This window comes from Lepus europaeus, chromosome 13 (genome assembly GCF_033115175.1).
Source record: "Lepus europaeus isolate LE1 chromosome 13, mLepTim1.pri, whole genome shotgun sequence".
Classification (NCBI taxonomy): domain Eukaryota; kingdom Metazoa; phylum Chordata; class Mammalia; order Lagomorpha; family Leporidae; genus Lepus; species Lepus europaeus.
The window spans coordinates 68,380,600-68,398,830 of NC_084839.1; the positions used below are offsets into that span (position 1 = coordinate 68,380,600).

At 44.0% G+C, this 18,231-nt stretch overlaps 1 protein-coding gene across 2 annotated transcripts in view; it reads right to left on the reverse strand.

Moving 5' to 3' along the window:
- EXOC6B (exocyst complex component 6B) overlaps positions 1 to 18,231 on the reverse strand; it is a 686,378-nt gene that overhangs the window by 647,157 nt on the left and 20,990 nt on the right. The window contains exon 1 of one of the 2 annotated variants that reach the window (XM_062209647.1): positions 12,402 to 12,625. The exons of the other annotated variant lie outside the window; for it this stretch is intronic. Coding sequence (XP_062065631.1) covers positions 12,402 to 12,514 — 113 coding nt within the window. The 5' untranslated portion in view covers positions 12,515 to 12,625. Of the gene's footprint in view, positions 1 to 12,401; positions 12,626 to 18,231 lie in introns of those variants that run through there. 2 annotated transcript variants of the gene reach the window in all.

The following is an 18,231-nucleotide window of genomic DNA, read 5'->3' on the forward strand; positions in this document are numbered from 1 at the left end:
GAAGCTTTCATTCTTTAAAAAACAATGGCTTCTTCTTTGGCAATCACAGCTAATTTCAGTTTGTTTTCTCATGATGCATTTTAAGCAAACCATCAAAAGTTCTTAACTCAAGTTCTCAAATACATCCACCTTAAAGAAAAATAATCAAAGGACATGGACAGTGCACACACACATACACACACTCTTACACAAACATATATGCATGTACACACAAAAATCCCTTAAATATATGAAGAGATGTTCCATCTCATCCTAACAAGAAACATATAAATCAAAACTACAGAGGCAGCAGGTATTTGGTTTAGAGGTTAAGATGCCACTTGGGATGCCTGCATCCTATATTAGAGCGATTCAGTTCAAGTCCTGGCTCTACTCCTGATTCCAGATCCCTACTTATGTGCACTGTGGGAGGCAGCCGTGGTGATGCAAGCAGCTGGGTCCCTGCCACTCATGGGAGATTCAGGTTGCGATTCCAGCTCCTGACTTCCATCTGGCCCAGTCCTAGCTGTTGCTGGCATTTAGGGAGTAAACCAACAGATGGAAGATTTATTTCTCTCTCCATATCTCTCTCTCTCTCTCTCAACCAACAGATGGAAGATTTATTTCTCTCTCCATATCTCTCTCTCTCTCTCTCTCTCTGTTCTTTGCCCCTCGGGTTTAAAAAACAAATCTTTTTAAAACTACAACAAAATACTATTTATCACTTATCATCTTGACAAAAATCCAACAGTCCTGGAGTTATTGAAGAAGCTATGTAGAGTGGCCAGCGCTGTGACGCAGTGCATAAAGCCACTGCCTGCAGCGCTGGCATCCCATATGAGCACCGGTTCAAGTCCCAGCTGATCCACTTCCAATCCAGCTTTCTGTTATGGCCTGGGAAAGCAGTAAAAGATGGCCCAAGTGTTTGGGCCCCTGCACCCACATGGGAGACTCAGAAGAAGCTCCTGGCTCCTGGCTTCAGATCAGTGCAGCTCCAGACGTGGCAACCATTTGGAAGTAAACTAAACCAGAGGGTGGAAGATATCTCTCTCTCTCTCTCTCTCTCTCTCTCTCTGTGCCTCTGCCTCTGCCTCTACCTCACTGTAACTCTGACTTTCAAAAAAATAAATAAATCTTAAAAAAAAAAAAAAAGAAGCTATCTAGAATTTGTTGAAAAAGCAATGAACAAATGAGCAATCTCATAGACTGCTGGAGGGAGAACAAAATGGTACAACCTTCCAGAGGAGGTAATACCTATTAAATTATAGATACACTACTCATGTCACTCAGTAATCTCACTTCCGGAAATCTAACAAACAAAACACATGGTGAAATACACAGTAAGAACAAATATTCAAAGCTATTTATTGCTGAATTATTTTGTCTAACAAAAGCCTGGAAATAATCTAAATATCTGAAATAGGAAATTGGTTGAATAAACCATGGTATATTCACATAATGAAATACTATGTAGGTATAAATATAAGTAAATCAATAAGGAAGAATCTCTACATAAAGGCATGGACAAATATTCAGAATATATTAATACAAAGTAAGTTGCAGAACTATTGATACAGCACACTATTTATTTTATAATAAGAGGGAGAATATAAAATCACATATGCTTCTATTTTCTTATAAAAACAATGGAGGGGCCAGAGTTGTGGCACAACAGGTGAAGCTACCATTTGCAATGCCAGCATCCCACACGGGATTCCTGGTTCTAGTCTTGGCTACCCCATTTCCAATCCCACTTCCTGCCAATGCATCTGGGAATACAGCAAAAGATAGTCAAAGTACTTGGACTCTGCCACCCATATGGGAGACCAGGATAGAGTTTCTAGTTCCTGGCTTCAACCTGGCCCAGCTCTAGCAGTTGTAGCCACTTGCAGACTAAACAAGCAAATGGAAGACTTTCCTCTCTCTCTTTCTCTCCTCTCTGTTCCCTTTCAAAACAATAAATCTTAAGAAATAAAGAAAGAGAGAAGAGGAAAGAAAAGAAAACAATGGAAGGAGAAGGCATTGAGTCTAGCGGTTAAGGTGCCCACATCCCATATGGAGTACCTGGATTCAATTACCAACTCTGGCTCTTAACTCCAGCTTCCTGCCAATGCAGACCATGGAAGGCTGGAATAATTGCTCAAGTGATTAGTTTCCTACCACCCATTTGGGAGACCCATATTGACTTTCCAGCTCCCGGCTTTGGTTCAAGCCTAGCCCTGGACATTATGGGTATTTGCAGAGTGAACCAGCAGATAGGTACTTGCTCGCTCTTTCTCTCTGCCTTTCTGCTTATCAAAATGTGCTTTAATTTCAATCTGATGTTGGATATATCTTTATAATTTGCCTACTCAAAAGACCCAAGGCTTAGGCTTTTTATTTTTGTCAAAATAAAAAAAGTCAGGCTGGTGCCGTGGCTCATTTGGCTAATCCTCCACCTGCGGCGCTGGCATCCCATATGGGTGCCGGCTACTAGTCCTGGTTGCTCCTCTACCAGTCCAGCTCTCTGCTGTGGCCCAGGAGGGCAGTGGAGGATGGCCCAAGTGGGGCCATCCCTGCACCCACATGGGGGATCAGGAGGAAACACCCGGCTCCTGGCTTCGGATCAGCACAGCGCCGGCTGTGGCGGCCATTGGGGAGTGAACCAACAGAAGGAAGACCTTTCTCTCTCTCTCTCACTGTCTATAACTGTCTCTCTCTCATTGTCTAACTCTGCCTGTCAAAAAAAATAAAAATAAAAATAAATTTTAAAAAGTCAGGTGCCAGTATTGTGGCATAGTAGGTAAAGCCTCCACCTGCAGCGCCAGTATCCCATATGGGCATCTGATCAACTCCTGGCTGCTCCACTTGTGATTCAGCTCCCTGTTAACGGCCTGGGAAAGCAATGGAAGATGGCCCAAGTGCTTGGGCCCCCCACACCCACGTGAGAGACCAAGAAGAAGCTCCTGGTTCCTGGCTTTGGATTGGTTCAGCTCCAGCCATTGCAGCCATTGCAGCCATTTGGGGAATGAACCAACAGATGGAAGACCTCTTCCTCTGTCTCTCCCTCTCTCTGTCTATAACTCTACCTCTCAAATAAATAAATCTTTAAAAATAAATAAATAAAAATTAAAAAGTCAGGGAGCAAGCATTTAGACTAGAGGTTTAAGGGGATGGCATTGTGGCACAGCAGGTTAACCCACTGCCTATGATGCCAGTATCCCATATGGGTGCCTGTTGGAGTTCCACTCCACTTCTAATCCAGTTCCCTGTTAATGGGCCTGGGAAAACAGAGGCAGATGATTCAAGTGCTTGTGCTCCTGCCACGCAAGAGAGAGAGAAGTATGGAGTTCTAGGTTCCTGACTTGAGTCTGGCCCAGGCCTGGCCAATGTGGCCATTTCAGGAAGTGAATCAGCTGATGGAAGATCTCTGTGTGTCTCTCCCTCTGTCTTTTTCTCTCTCTCTTTAACTCTATCTTGTAAATGAATAAATAAATCTTTAAACAAAAGTGCCTGTGCCCCACACTGGAATATTTAAGTTCAATTCCCAGCTCTGCTTCCTGATTCTAGCTTTCTGCCAATGCAGACCCTGAAAGACAGCATTTACGGATCAAGTAATTGGATTCCTGCCACGCATGTGAGAGACCGGATTTGCATTCATGGCTGCTGGTACAGTCCTGACCCAGCTCCAGCCACTGCACACACCTAGGAAGTGAACTAGCAGGTGGGAACTCGCTCGCTTGCTCTCTCTCTCTCAGAAATAATTCTTTAAAAGCAATGTGAGAATAAACAAAGTAATAAAGTAGGGAAAATAGAAGGAATGGAATAAATCCTTCTGTTTGGATTTTTTTTTTGTTGTTTGTTTGTTTGTTGTTTGTTTTTTAACAGGCAGAGTGGATAGTGAGAGAGAGACAGAGAGAAAGGTCTTCCTTTTTGCCATTGGTTCACCCTCCAATGGCCGCTGCGGCTGGCACATTGAGCTGATCCAAAGCCAGGAGCCAAGTGCTTCTCCTGGTCTCCCATGCGGGTGCAGGGCCCAAAGACTTGGGCCATCCTCCACTGCCTTCCCGGGCCATAGCAGAGAGCTGGCCTGGAAGAGGGGCAACCGGGATAGAATCCAGCGCCCCAACCAGGACTAGAACCCAGTGTGCCGCCGCCGCAAGGCAGAGGATTAGCCTGTTGAGCCACGGTGCCGGCCCTGTTTGGATTTTTTAAACAATATATTTCAAACCCAAATAATTTACCTGTATCATTTTTTATTTTCAAAGTTAAGGTAGGTTAACGCCCTGACCAGAAGTGCCAGCATCCCATATGGCACCAATTCGAGACCCGGCCACTCCACTTCCAATCCAGCTCTCTGCTATGGCCTGGGAAAGCAGTAGAAGATGGCCCAAGTCCTTGGGCCCCTGCACCCACATGGGAGACTTGGAAGAAGCTCCTAGCTCCAGGCTTTGGATCAGCACAACTCCAGCCATTGCGGCCATCTGAGGAGAACCAGCAGATGGAAGACTTTCTCTCTCTCTCTCTGCCTCTCCTCTCTCTGTGTAACTTTGACTTTCAAATAAATAAATAAATAAAAACTGAGTCTTAAAAAAAAAGTTACAGTAGGTAATATTTCCAAGACATCAGTTTCATCAGCATTTATAGTTGATCTGATGATAACTAATAATCTCTTGAATTCAACACAAAAAATAACTACCACATGCTATCCTCACATTTCTCTCTGTAGCTATTAATTTTCCTGTGATTTGTACTTAATCAGTCAGATAACACATCTGCATAACTTTCCACCAGAAAAGCTTCAGTGAAACAATTTTATATGACTCAAATTAAATCGGACACAAAGCCCACTGCTGATTAATCCATATCAGCATTGTCTTATCAGTGACAAGACAGCTTTTTCAGGTCCTTTCATTTATCCAGTATGCCTACTTGACAACTCAATGAGGATATTTTTCAGAAAACAATTTATCTATCAAATCACAAAAAAATTCTATTCTTTATAGAAATAAAACTTATTTAACACTACCCACCCCCTTTTTCCAAAATGTACAATTTCAACATTTTGCTAAATGCTAGATTTACACAACATACAAATGTACAATGTCATATCTGAACCACTACTTAAACCTCAACTTTTTGACAACACTGCACATAATAGTGAAGAATGACAGACTTTAGAGGCAAATTATTTTAGATAACATTTTTACTGATGAAAAGAAAGAGAATTATAAAATTATATGTAACCTTTAAAAATAAACATCTCTGGAGCCAGGGCTGTGGTGTAGTGGGTAGGGCCACCACCTGCAGTGCCAGCATCCCATATGGGCATCAGTTCAAGTACCGGCTGCTCCACTTCTAATCCAGCTCTCTTCTATGTCCTAGGAAGGCAGTGGAGAATGCCCCAAGTACTTGGGCCCCTGCACCTGCCTGGAAGACGGGGAAGAAGCACCTGGCTCCTGGCTTCGGATCAGCACAGGTCCAGCCGTTACAGTCATCTGGGGAGTGAACCAGTGGATGGAAGACCTTTCTCTCTGTCTCTCCCTCTCACTGTCTGTAACTCTACCTCTCAAATAAATAAATAAATAAAATCTTAAAAAAAAAAAAAAAAAAGGAAAAAACCCTTTAGCTGAAAATCATAGCGCAAACTTTTCCCTGGCTGAGAACACTAAATGAAAGGGGCAAGACTGAAACTGCTAAGTCAAATAAACTCAATGTGGCCGGCGCCGCGGCTCAGTAGGCTAATCCTCCGCCTTGCGGTGCCGGCACACCGGGTTCTAGTCCCGGTCGGGGCACCGATCCTGTCCTGGTTGCCCCTCTTCCAGGCCAGCTCTCTGCTGTGGCCAGGGAGTGCAGTGGAGGATGGCCCAAGTCCTTGGGCCCTGCACCCCATGGGAGACCAGGAGAAGCACCTGGCTCCTGCCATCGGAACAGCGCGGTGCGCCGGCCGCAGCGGCCATTGGAGGGTGAACCAATGGCAAAAAGGAAGACCTTTCTCTCTGTCTCCCTCTACTGTCCACTCTGCCTGTCAAAAAATAAAAAAATAAACTCAATGAAAGGGTTTTGAATGGTAAATTTCACAAAAAAGAAATACAAGTTTCATGCTAAAATTAAAACTAATCAACCAGGAATCTGAGTTAAAAAAAAAAAAAAGTGGCGCATAGCAGAGCTGGAACAAATGGATAGCTACATGCCCAGAAATGAAACTGGACAGCCTTCCTTATATCACACAATAAAAATTAACTCAAACTGGATGACAAACCTAAAAGTAAGAAATAAAGTTACAGAAAGTTTAGAGAAAATATAGGAGCAAATCTTCATGATCTTAAGTCAAGCAAAAGCTTCCTATATTCAACATTCCACAAGCACAAGCGAAAAAGAGAACAGATAAACAGGACTTCATCAAAATTAAAAATGCTGTGCAACAAAAATTAAGAAAGCAAAACAGGAGCTGGCAGTGGGGCATAGGGTTAAAGCCACTGCCTGTTTGCCGACATCCCATATGGCCGCCGGTTCAAGTCCCGGCTGTTCCACTTCCGATCCAGCTCTCTACTATGGCCTGAGAAAGCAGTGGAAGATGGCCCAAGTCCTTGGGCCCCTGCACCCACATGGGAGACCTGGAGGAAGCTCCTGGTTCCTGGCTTCAGATTGCCACCACTCTGGCAGTTATAGTCATTTGGGGAGTGAACCAGCAGATGAAAGACCTCTCTCTCTCTCTCTGCCTCTATTTCTCTGTAACCCCGCCTTTGGAATAAATAAATAAATCTTAAAAAAAAAAAAAAGCAAAAGATATCAAGAAAGTAAAAAGATACTCACAGAATGGTATGAAATTTTTGCAAATCACATATTCATATCATATAAAGAATTCCTCCAATCCAAAAATAAGTAACCCAATTTAAAACAAAACAAAAAAAAAATCAGGCAAAATACCTGAGTATTCATTTCTCTAAAGAAGAAAAACAATGACCAATAATGACACGGAAAGAATAACTATTAGGAAAATACAAATCAAACTATAGAGCTAGCATTGCAGCACAGTAAGCTAAGCTAGTGCCTTCAACACTGGTATGCCATATCTGAGCACTTGTTCATCCTAGATGCTCAGCTTCCAGTGTAACTCCTTGCTAATGCACCTGGGAAAGTAGCGAAAGATGGCCCAAATACTTGGCCCCTGCCACCCATGTTGGAGACCTGTTTGGAGCTCTGGGCTCCTTGTTTCAGCATGGCCCAGCACCAGTAATTGCGGTCATTGGGCAATCGATCAGCAGATGGAGGATCTCTCTGTCTATCTGTCTGTCTGTCAGTCTGTCTCTCTCTGTGTCCCTTCAAATAAATAAATAAATATTTTTAAAAGAAAAGAGGAAATACAACTTCACACTCACTAGAATGGCTAAAATAAAAAAACAAATAAGTGTTGACAAAGATGTGCAGAAATAGGAACCCTCATACATTGCTGCGGGAATATAAAGTGGTAAAGCGGTACAGATGCCTTGAAAAACAACCGGGAAGCTCCTCAAAATATTAAACATAGAGTTATCATCTGACCTAGAAATCCTACTCCTAGTTACATATATATCCAAAGAAAATGAAAACATATATTCATATAAAAACTAATACTCAAATGGTCACAGCAGCATTGTTCATAACAGCTCCACAATGAAACAACTCAAATGTCCATCAACTAATGAAAAAATAAAATGTGACACATGCATATCCACACAATGAAATATTATTCATCAATAAATGGAAAGTAAATACTGATACATGCTACCACATGGATGAACCCTGAAATCATTATGCTAAATCATAAAAAAGGCACATCTTGTATCATTCCATTTATACAAAATATTCAGATGTCCAGAATAGGTAAACCCATGTCTGGGGTGAGAGGCAGAATAAAATGAAGAATTACCACTAATGGAGATATGGTTTCTTTTATAGCTCTACAATGGATTATGCGGCCACTGCGGGGTGAACCAATGAAAAAGGAAGACCTTTCTCTCTATCTCTCTCACTGTCCACTCTGCCTGTCAAAAATAAAAAATAAAATAAAATAAAAAAGAAAAATGAGAACATGGAGCTATTGTTTATGTGTGATTTGCAATCAATAGTTTAGTGTTTCTATTACAAAGCAGAAATCAATACTATTTTTAAAACAATATAGGTCCTAATATCTTTGGGGCTTCTTTCCAAAATTAGGACTTGCAGCTAACAAAACAACTTTTAAAAGATGAAGATAAAAAAAAAAAAAAAAAAAAAAAAAGATGGCTGTTTTCTCAAAAGAACATGCTAAGTAACAGTTTCTATATTTTGATGGGCTTGGCCTTTCAGAATTACAATAAAAAGTCATCCCTTATTAGACATGTGAATCTACCAATAGTGCATGTACAGTTCAAGGCTAAAATAAGAATCATTATCATGAAAAAGTCAACCCTCTGGGGGGCTGGCGCTGTGGGTTAATGCCCTGGCCTGAAGCGCCAGCATTCCATATGGGTGCCAGTTTGAGACCCGGCTGCTCCACTTCCAATCCAGCTCTCTGTTATGGCCTGGGAAAGCAGTGGAAGATGGCCCAAGTCCTTGGGCTCCTGCACCCACATGGGAGACCCAGAAGAAGCTCCTGGTTCCTGGCTTCGGATCGGCGCAGCTCCGGCCATTGCAGCCAACTGGGGAGTGAATCCAGTTGGGGGTTGGATAGAAGACCTCTTTTTCTCTCTCTGCCCTCTGCCTCTCCTCTCTCTGTGAAACTCTGACTTTCAAATAAATAAATAAATCTTTAAAAAAAAAGAAAAAGTCAACCCCTGTGACTCCTCAAATAAAAAGGAACAAGACTAGAAGAATAATTTGGTACCATAGCTGGGAAAGGAAGCAAGTAATGACACATAAATCATAGCCATGGGAAGACGCAGGTTAGGCCACACAGCTGAGTCAATTTTTTTTTAAAGAACAGGAATTTCGGGGACAGGTATACTAATCTTATATCTGCTATCAATTTACTCTTATTTTCTGTTCTTTAATTCTTCCTCAGTTAGGAAACCTATGTCAGGAACAGCTGAGATCTGGTGCTGTAAGAATGCTACTTCAAAAGATGGAAGTAATTGGAAAGACATAGTATGAAGAACGATAGAAGAATTGGAGATTTGCAGTTGAGGGTAGTTAAAGCAGAGGGCCTACTGCCTAAATCAAATCTGTTTAATGATTGTGATGGAAAAACAGAAGATAATGATGATGGAGGTGCATTCAGGGTAAGGCCTGGGATCTGAAACGTCAAGTCTGTGCATGCTGCGCCTCTGAATGGGATAATGAACAAGGTGAGATCACCGCCTATGAATGTAAGCAGGGACAAGCTGGACTTCAGACAAGACAGCAGGTGCTACTTGGATTAGAGGATGTTCAAGTGCTCGAGCCATGGGTCTCAGAGCAGGATTTAGGGTTAACTGCCAAAGAAAAGACAAGAGCAAAAATGAAAAGACCCTAACAATAAGATAGAGAGTCAAGGCCGGAGCCATGGCTCACTAGGCTAATACTCCCTCTGTGGCGCCAGCACCCCTGGTTCTAGTCCCGGTTGGGGTGCCGGATTCTGTTCCGGTCTCTTCCAGTCCAGCTCTCTGCTGTGGCCTGGGAAGGCAGTGGAGGATGGCCCAAGTGCTTGGGCCCTGCACCTGCATGGGAGACCAGGAGGAAGCACCTGGCTCCTGGCTTTGGATCGGTCCAGGGCGCTGGCTGTAGTGGCCATTTGGGGGGTGAACCAACAGAAGGAAGACCTTTCTCTCTGTCTCTCTCTCTCTCTCACTGTCTAACTTTGCCTGTCAAAAAAAAAAAAAAAAAAGTCAAGAAAAGCAACTAAACTGTAGAATAATGCAATGGTTCTCAAACTTTTTTATTCAACATTCCCTTAGGGCAAAACATCCCTTAATCCATCTAACTCCTCAAAACCCCATTTTCCAGTGAAAAGGAACTCAGGGTTAACAAAGAAGCAAATTTTAGAGGAAACGGGTAAATTATATTTGACCCATAATGCATATATTCTGAAAGCAAAAGAAACTGGAGAACTAAAGGCCAAAATTCAGAAGTATTTACTTTTCAGTTGAGAGTTAATATAATAAGTCGCAACAAATTAAATTGATAACACTAAATCATTTATCACACAAATCAAGAACAGCAATTGAAAACCACAAGCAACTCAAAACAACATTGATGGTGCTCTGATAAAGAACCCTTCCTAAAACCTCTAGTAACCTCAACAGCTCCAGTGGGAACTGTGCCAGGATGCCAACTGCAGCTAGCAGCCAAATTCATTTTTTCTTTTAAGATTTATTTATTTTATTTGGTTTGAAATGCAGAGAGAGACAGACAGAGCTCTCCCATCCACTGGTTCACACCCCAAGTGGCCAAACGGCCTGAAGCCAGGAGCCTGGAACTCAATCAGGTCTCCTATGTGGATGGCAGGGACCCAAAACTTGAGCCATCACCTGCTGCTGCCTCCCAAGATGTGCAACAGGAAGCTAGAATCAGGAGCAGAGTCAGGACTCAAACTTAGGTACCATGACTTAGGGTGCAGGTATCCCAAGTACTTCCCAAGTATGTCTTAACCACTGCACCAAATGCCCACCCCAAAATTTTTTAATATAACATAGAAGAGCCAGCACTGTGGTGCAGTGGCCGCTCTGCTTCCAAACCAGCTCCTTGTTAATGCGTCTGGTGCAGTGGTGGCAGATGGCCCAAGTGCTTGGGCCCCTGCCACCCAAGTGGAAGTCCCAGAAGGAGTTCCAAGCCTCTGCTGCAGCCATTTGGGGAGTGAACCCCAGGGGATGAAAGACCTCTTTATGTCTATTTCTTTCTAACTGTCAAATAAATACATATTTTACATATACATATATGTAATATTGAAATAGCATCCTCAGTAGCTCTAGTACCATTTTATGAAAACCAAATATTAATAACCATTAATAATGCACTTTGTAGAATATTAGTAAGTAGCCCTCAGTTTTTATAAAAGTGGACTTGAAATCAGAATCAGTGACCCTAAGAGCTTAAGAAATGGGATAGAACAGGGCATGAAGATCCAAATCATAACACAATGGGAACAGGGACAGAGAGAAGAGGCAACTCTAAAAGGAACAAAAGGCAAACTACTGAGGGCAGTTATGTCTGGAGATGGTCCTGGGAGAACAGAGCTAACAATGTGCCCTGGAGAAGGAAGCCGGGCATGTGGAGAGAGTGAAGCCTCCAGCCTGCCCTCCCTTCAGTCACTCCCTCAGGAGGCAGCTCTGCCCATGAAAAAGCAGGCAGTGAGTAAGGACTCTAGACGGAGGAGCAGGGACTCAAGACTACCAGGAGGGTAAGATAATTCTGTCTACTGGCTGCAAGGAGATCAGAGTGTGCCACAGGGAAGGATGAGTTAATTCTAGGGCACCAGTAAACTAAAGGGAGAGAGAAAGTAGCTCAAAATTAGGCTTGGTAAGCAATTACCAACAGGAAGTAGGCGAGTAATCCCTATTTGAGACAGAATAGCGCAATGACAGGGTCTGGTGCAGACGGTCTGAGCAGGAACCCCCAGACCCCTGCCTTACTTTCTCTGTGACCTTGGGCAAGTCACTTCACCTCTCGGTGCCTCATTTGTAAAATGAAAATAATAACAGTACCTGCCTAATAAGATTGTTTTGTGGTTTCAGGAAGTCTTAATGTATACATCACTTAATACAATGTGTCACGATGTACGTAACAAGTGCTACCCAAATTTGCTGAAATAAGTGAGGGGTTTGTTGTGACATCTCCAAGTAAAATGGAGGTGTGCGTGCAGAGCATTGCAACTGCGGGGCGGGGCAGGTTTTCCCTCTGCGAGGGGAACACCGCCCGGCTGCACCTGGAGGAGGGACCGGCCTCCCACCCGGGTTGAAGGCGCATCAGCTCTCCAGAGAGCGGCGCGGGGTCGAGGGAAACTTCCTTGCAGGGCCTAGGATTTTCGGACACTGGTTTCTCGGACGCAGCTGTGATTCTGAGGCAGCAGCTTAATTCCAAACAACACATCGTGCAGGGAAACTGTTTTGTCTGAAGAGCAGACTTGTGTCTGGGGCGGGACGAGGTCTGAGTCGGAGGGAGCCGGGTGATGTTCCCAGGGGGGAAGAGCTGCTAGGAGCCACCATCTGCCGGGCGCTCTCTCGTACCCCGGCGCTGGGCTAGCCTCGGAGGGAGCGCGAAGCCTGCCCCGGCCGCGAGGCAGGAGGCGCCTCCGGAGTCGCGGGACGACCGATCGGGAGATCGGGAAGGGACCCCACGTCGGGGCTGCGGAGGGAGCCCCGCCTCGCCAGCCTACAGGTCAGTAGCGGGTGTCTCCAATGGGAGGGGCTGCGCTGGCCCAGCGGGCGGCCGGCACCGGACCCAGAGGAGCCTGCCCCCCGGTTCCGCCCGTGCCCACCCGTCGGTGGCCCCGGTACCGGGGGTACCTGAGCGTGGGCCCGATGCAGGCCGTGTCGGTGCTCTCGATCTCCCGCAGGATCCGCTCGTGCTCTGCCGCTGTCTCCAGGCTCTCCGCCTCCGCCATCTTACCCCGCTCCATAGACTGGGGGCGCCGGGCAACGCGTCGGCTCCTTCAGTCGGGCTCACCTTTCGCTCCTTCACTCCCTCACCCCAGGATCCCAGCCGCCCCAGCCTCCAGCTGCCCGCAGGACGACCCCTCCCTCAGGCTCGCCACGCCCCCTTGCATCACCGCGTCCGCCGACGTTCCGCGCAGTGTCTGCTGGGATTTGAAGTTCTCTAGGCGACTATAGGCGGGAATCTGTTCATTTACTCACTGAATCCACAAATGTGTTGAAAGCCCAACACAAGTCAGGAACAGTCAATGACACTGCGTATACAATGACAATGAAGTCCGTGAATGTCACGAACCCTACTAATTCTTGTTGAACATCTTTGTCACAAAGTACAAAGCATGAACAGCATGAACTGGAAAGTGTGGCAGCGAAGATGTCACTTGCGCTGAGGTATTAAGAAGTAGTAGTAGGGGCCCGCGCTGTGGCGCAGCAAGTTATAGTCCTGATCTGCAGCGCCGGAGTCCCATATGGGCGCCGGTGGGAGTCCAGGCTGCTCCACTTCAATCCAGATCCCTGCTAAAGCGCCTGGGAAGGCAGCCCAAGATGGCCCAAGTGCTTGTGTCCCTGCCACCCACATGGGAGACACAGATGGAATTTGGCCTGGCTCAGCTCTAGCCATTACAGCCGTTTGGGGAGTGGACCAGCAGATGGACGATCTATCTATCTATCTATCTATCCATCCATGCACGCACCTATCTATCCCCTCTTCTCTCTCGGTAACGCTGCCTTTCAAAGAAGTAAAATAAATTGGGGGGGTGGGGTGGGCTGGGCCAGCACTGTGGCACAGCACATTAAGCAACAGTCTGTAGCGCCAGCATCCAATATAGGCACCGGTTTCAGTCCAGCTGCTCCACTTCACATCCAGCTCCCCGCTAATGCGCCTGGGAAAACAGCTGGGGGTGGCCCAAGTGTTTGAGCCCCTGCACCCACGTGGGAGAGCCTGATCAAGCTCCTGGCTCCTAGCTTTGGCCTGGCCCAGCCCCAACTGTTGCAACCATTTGGGGAGTGAACCAGTGGATGGAAGATCTCTCTGTCTCTCCTCTCTCTCTAACTCTGCCTTTCGAATAAATAAATAAATCTTTAAAAAAAGCATATCACAAGAACCAAATTGGAAGTTGAAACTAAATAATTTGTGCTACAGCCATAATCCAATAATATGGATTATTATGCAATCATTAAAAACAAAGACAAAATACTTTATATTTGGATATAAAACTGTCTCCAAATTTTATTGTTGAGTGGAAAAAAGCAAGGCATGAAACAATACAGAGACTATGTTCCCATTTCCTTTTGTAAAGGAAGGAATATTTACATGCAAATTTATATGTACATAAAATATTACATAGATAGAATTACTTCTGAAAGAATATTTTAAAAACTTAATACTGGCATCAGCCAGAAGTTTTGTAAGGAAAGGGCCTGGAGTAGAAGGAAGGTAGTTTGTAATCATGTGTTGTTTGCCTTTTGGGAATTATTTCCCTTTTTTGTATGGATTTTTCTATTAAAAAAAATAAGCGCTAGTTGTTGCAGTAAGCATTCAGTGCAGTTAAGACACTGCTTGGATTCAAATTCCAGCTGCTCTACTTCTGATCCACCTCCTTGCTAATTGTGCCTTGGAAAGCAGCCCTGCACCCTGACGTGGGAGACTTGGAAAAACTGCCTAACTCTTGGCTTTGGTTTGGCACAGCCCTGGCTGTTGCAGTCATTTGGGGAGTGAACCAGCCAATGGAAGATCTCTCTCTCTCTCTCTCTCTCTCTCTCTCCCTCTCTCTCTCTCTGTAACTTCGTCTCTCAAATAAATAAAAATAAACCTTAAAAAAATAGTGAACAAAAAGCATTACAAGTCCTGATTTGCAGGAAGCAAGCAAGTTGCTAAACCTGTCTGTTTCTACATAGTCTCCGGCTGTCCTCATTCTATGTCATTACTCATGCTTGAACAATTCCAGAAAGGTGTAGGAGGGGCAGAAGGAGTGTGGAGCCTTCCATATTTCTAGAGATTTCTTGAAATACAGGACTGAGGGCCCTTCAGGCACCCATTTTAGCACGTCACTCAGCCAAAATCTTTCCAGCCATCATAGGAAATCAGGCTGGCATGATGACCAGATGTGTATGGTTGTAGTTAAACTAACCTCTGCTATTATCAGCAAATATTATTTTTTTTGCTCCCAACCTCATTAAGTCCTTCCAACAATCACTTATGGTAGATGTTATCTGTCCCATTTTACAGATGAGAAAGCTGAGATATTAAATAGTACCCCACATCTCACAGTCAGTAAATAAGGAAGCTGGTATTCAAACCAGGTCCATTAAATTCAAAAGCCTATTTCCTAACCAATAGCTCTTACAACCCACCCACACCCTTTTACTGCCTCCTGTTTATTGCATGAGCCCAAGTAAACCATGCCTTTCTGTGTCTGCTTCCTCATTAGTATAACTGATTGCCTTGTTTCACAGATCCCTTCCAAATCACCTTGGAGACACTTAAAAAAACCGCACCCTCCACTTACTGTAAATGAACTGGTTTTCTCTTGAAGAGTTATGGTGTCAGCATTCTCACTGCTCCCCACTGCCACTTCCAGAATGTTGTTCCAACCCCCTGATTCTCCTGTGAAGTCAAAACCATCAGGTTGAGCCAGGGACACCTACCAATGTCCACATTCCTCAGAAATTTTACCAGTTGACTCACAATTTTCCTCTCTGTTTCACTCTGCCAACATCCTGAGACACCTCAATACCAACATGAATAACCCAACATTCTGACCCTGTGGGTCAGCCATCCCAGCCAGGTGCCTTGTGACACAGGGGCATACATTCATGGCCTTATCTTTTATCTTCTTCTATAAACACTGCTCTACTCCCAAGGCTATAAACTCTGAAATTCCTCTCTCTGCCTCTTTTCCATACTCCTCTTCTATGCCTTATCTTTAATGGTACCTACTTAACTGTACTTCTAATCTTCATCTCTGATTTCTATGTAATCTATTAACATCTCTTTCCTTCTATTCTGGAATTTCTTGCATCCAAGCTTCCAATTCAGAGATACCTGAGTGTGATTCCTGGCTTCTACATTAATCAGCAAATGATCAGGGAAAGTTAATAGCCTCTTTAAGGTACAATGTTCTTATGTGCTATACGGAATTTATAATACATGGACTCTTCAAAGTGTTCATAAAAACGTGTGAATTTCAAAAACTTTTGCACTAAAATAAATATATCATTTAATTCCACTTTTCTACAACCTTTCTGAGGTATCCTTCTGTATACCTTAGGCAGCTTTAATAATTAGAAAGAATTAACATCAGGGGCTTAGAACAACACTTGGCATAATACATGTTAGATGCTACCAATGTGTATTTCCATGAGCCACCAATGTTACAAAACCTTCTCTGGCTTCCTTTAACATCTTGATCTTTCATTTTTCCACACTGTCAATCTCTCACTCTACTATCACCATGGGGGAAAAGACTGTAACCATGAAAACCGACTCCGCGACATATTTCTGTTTCTCAATACCAGTCAGGCCATAAGGGGAACTGCGTGTTTTGACTTCTATACTTGCTCATGGCACCCATTCATAAACCTTTCCTCTCTACTTAAAATCGTAGCTCTGCTCCCCATTCTTTTCATTGTTAGAAGATAACTTTGCCTCCTGCTTCACTGACAGGGCCACCATCTGTTAAGTGTTCATCTTGCCTCTCCTTCACCATCTTTGCAATCCAACTCCTTCTCAACTGCGGTGTAAGAAGAATGAGGGTTTCCACGCGTTTTCCAAAGCCAGCTTCCTCTCTGGGAGAAGCTGCTCCAAACCTTTCTGTACCGCTTCTTGCAATTTTCTCCCTTCCCTTTTCCAGCTTCAGTTTTCCCCTCTATGCTTTACTTTGGTTGTTAAACATATGCTTAAGTCTTTCCAACTAAAAATCCCCCTCTCATCTTTGTTTCCCGGAGCTATGCAAGTTCCTCCTTTCTCTTCACTGCTTGGGAGTATATTTACATTTCTTCTCTTCACCTTCCACGTAATCCTTAACATCTTAATTCAGACCACTTCAGGAAAACTTGTCAAATGGTATTCTAAATTTCCTAATTGCCAGATCCAACCTTCATCCTACCTGATCTCTACTCATCGTTTGACATTGCTGACTCTAGGTTCCGACCAGAACCAAGAAATCAGAAGAGAGAGTACGCTTCCTCTCATAGCCTTACCCAAAGTCTTTGTAAAATGTTAGGGCACAAGCCTAGCTGACAACCTGGATGCAGTTTATTGCATTATTATTCCTAGCTCACTCCTCCGTTGATTTTTTCAGTGTCTCCTACCACAGACGGAGTATTCTTCCCTGACTCCGATTTTGGGTTCAGCCAAATGGGGCAGACACGTGGGAAGCAGAGGCCCAAGATGCATTTACGTGGTTAGACTTGCTCTCTTACCTTTCTGGAATCACCATGAGAAAAAAAAAAAAAAAAAAAAAAAAAAAAGCCTCGTATAGTCTCCTGACTCAGGAAGAATGAAAGACACGCTGAGCAGACCTACACAGCTAACCTACAAAGCGCAGCCTGAAAAAGAGCCATCCCAGCCAACTACAAACATCTGAGTGAGAAATAAATACTTCCTGTTGTGTACTACTGCCATTTTGAGTTGGTTGCTGACACAGCTTTATTGGAAAAATAGCTATCTGCTACACTCTCTTCCTTCAAAAGGGATTTTCCCCCGTTAGCTTCCAGAGCATTTAACTCTTCTGATTCTACTCTTTCTGTGCTTGTATTTTCTCAATTTCTTAACCATTTTTTTCCAGTCTGACCACAAGCCTGGTTTTCTGCTCAAACTCCTTGTTTAGTCACTTCACTCTGTCTACCTAAGTGAGCTCATCTAATCCCAAAAGGTCAAAAATAGTCTCTGCTTTTGACTCCTAAAGTCCTCCTTTAAACTTTAGATGTAGACTCCTAGCTGCCTAATGGACATCACAATGTAACATTATGTTTTTGTTTCAAAGCAATTATTTTAAACAAATTTCTACATCCCGTGCCAAAATCAGTTCTTACTCCATTCATCTTCCCTCTGGCTGATGAGACCACCACCTGTTATGTATTTATTAGTCATAAATTTGTATAGTTCCAGTCCTAAACAAAGTCACAAACACCTGAGATGAATAACTGCACCTGAGCTGACCTTATGCTAATGTGGTTGGGAGAAACATTAGTCTCTGGAATTTTGTCCTCTGAGCTCTATTCAGGAGGCAGAACCAGAAAAATTTTACCTTAGTTTCCAATTTGAGCCCCCTTCAACAATTACTCCAGATACACACCTCTTGCACTCCCTGTCTTGCTGCTCTCTTACTTCCTTTATGATTCTTTCCTACTGCTGACCTCTGCTTCAATCCAGGCTCCTTTCACATTTCCCAGAATACTCCCACCTCATTCCACTGCCTTTGAGGATCCTGCATTCCTTACAGCCTTCTTGAGACAAGGTTGACTGCTTATTCTTCCATCATCATCCTCAATGCCTGGCCCTGGTCCTCCCATTTCACTACCCTACAAATCACCCTTCTCAACTCCAAGGCATCTGAACTGCCAGTGGCAACTAGAGAAGAGAATACAAATGGACAAGCTGGGCAGGGTAGCAGCTTCCACATATCTAATAACCAGTGGGCTGAAAACAAAATCATAAATGAAATTAGAAAGGCCGGTGCCG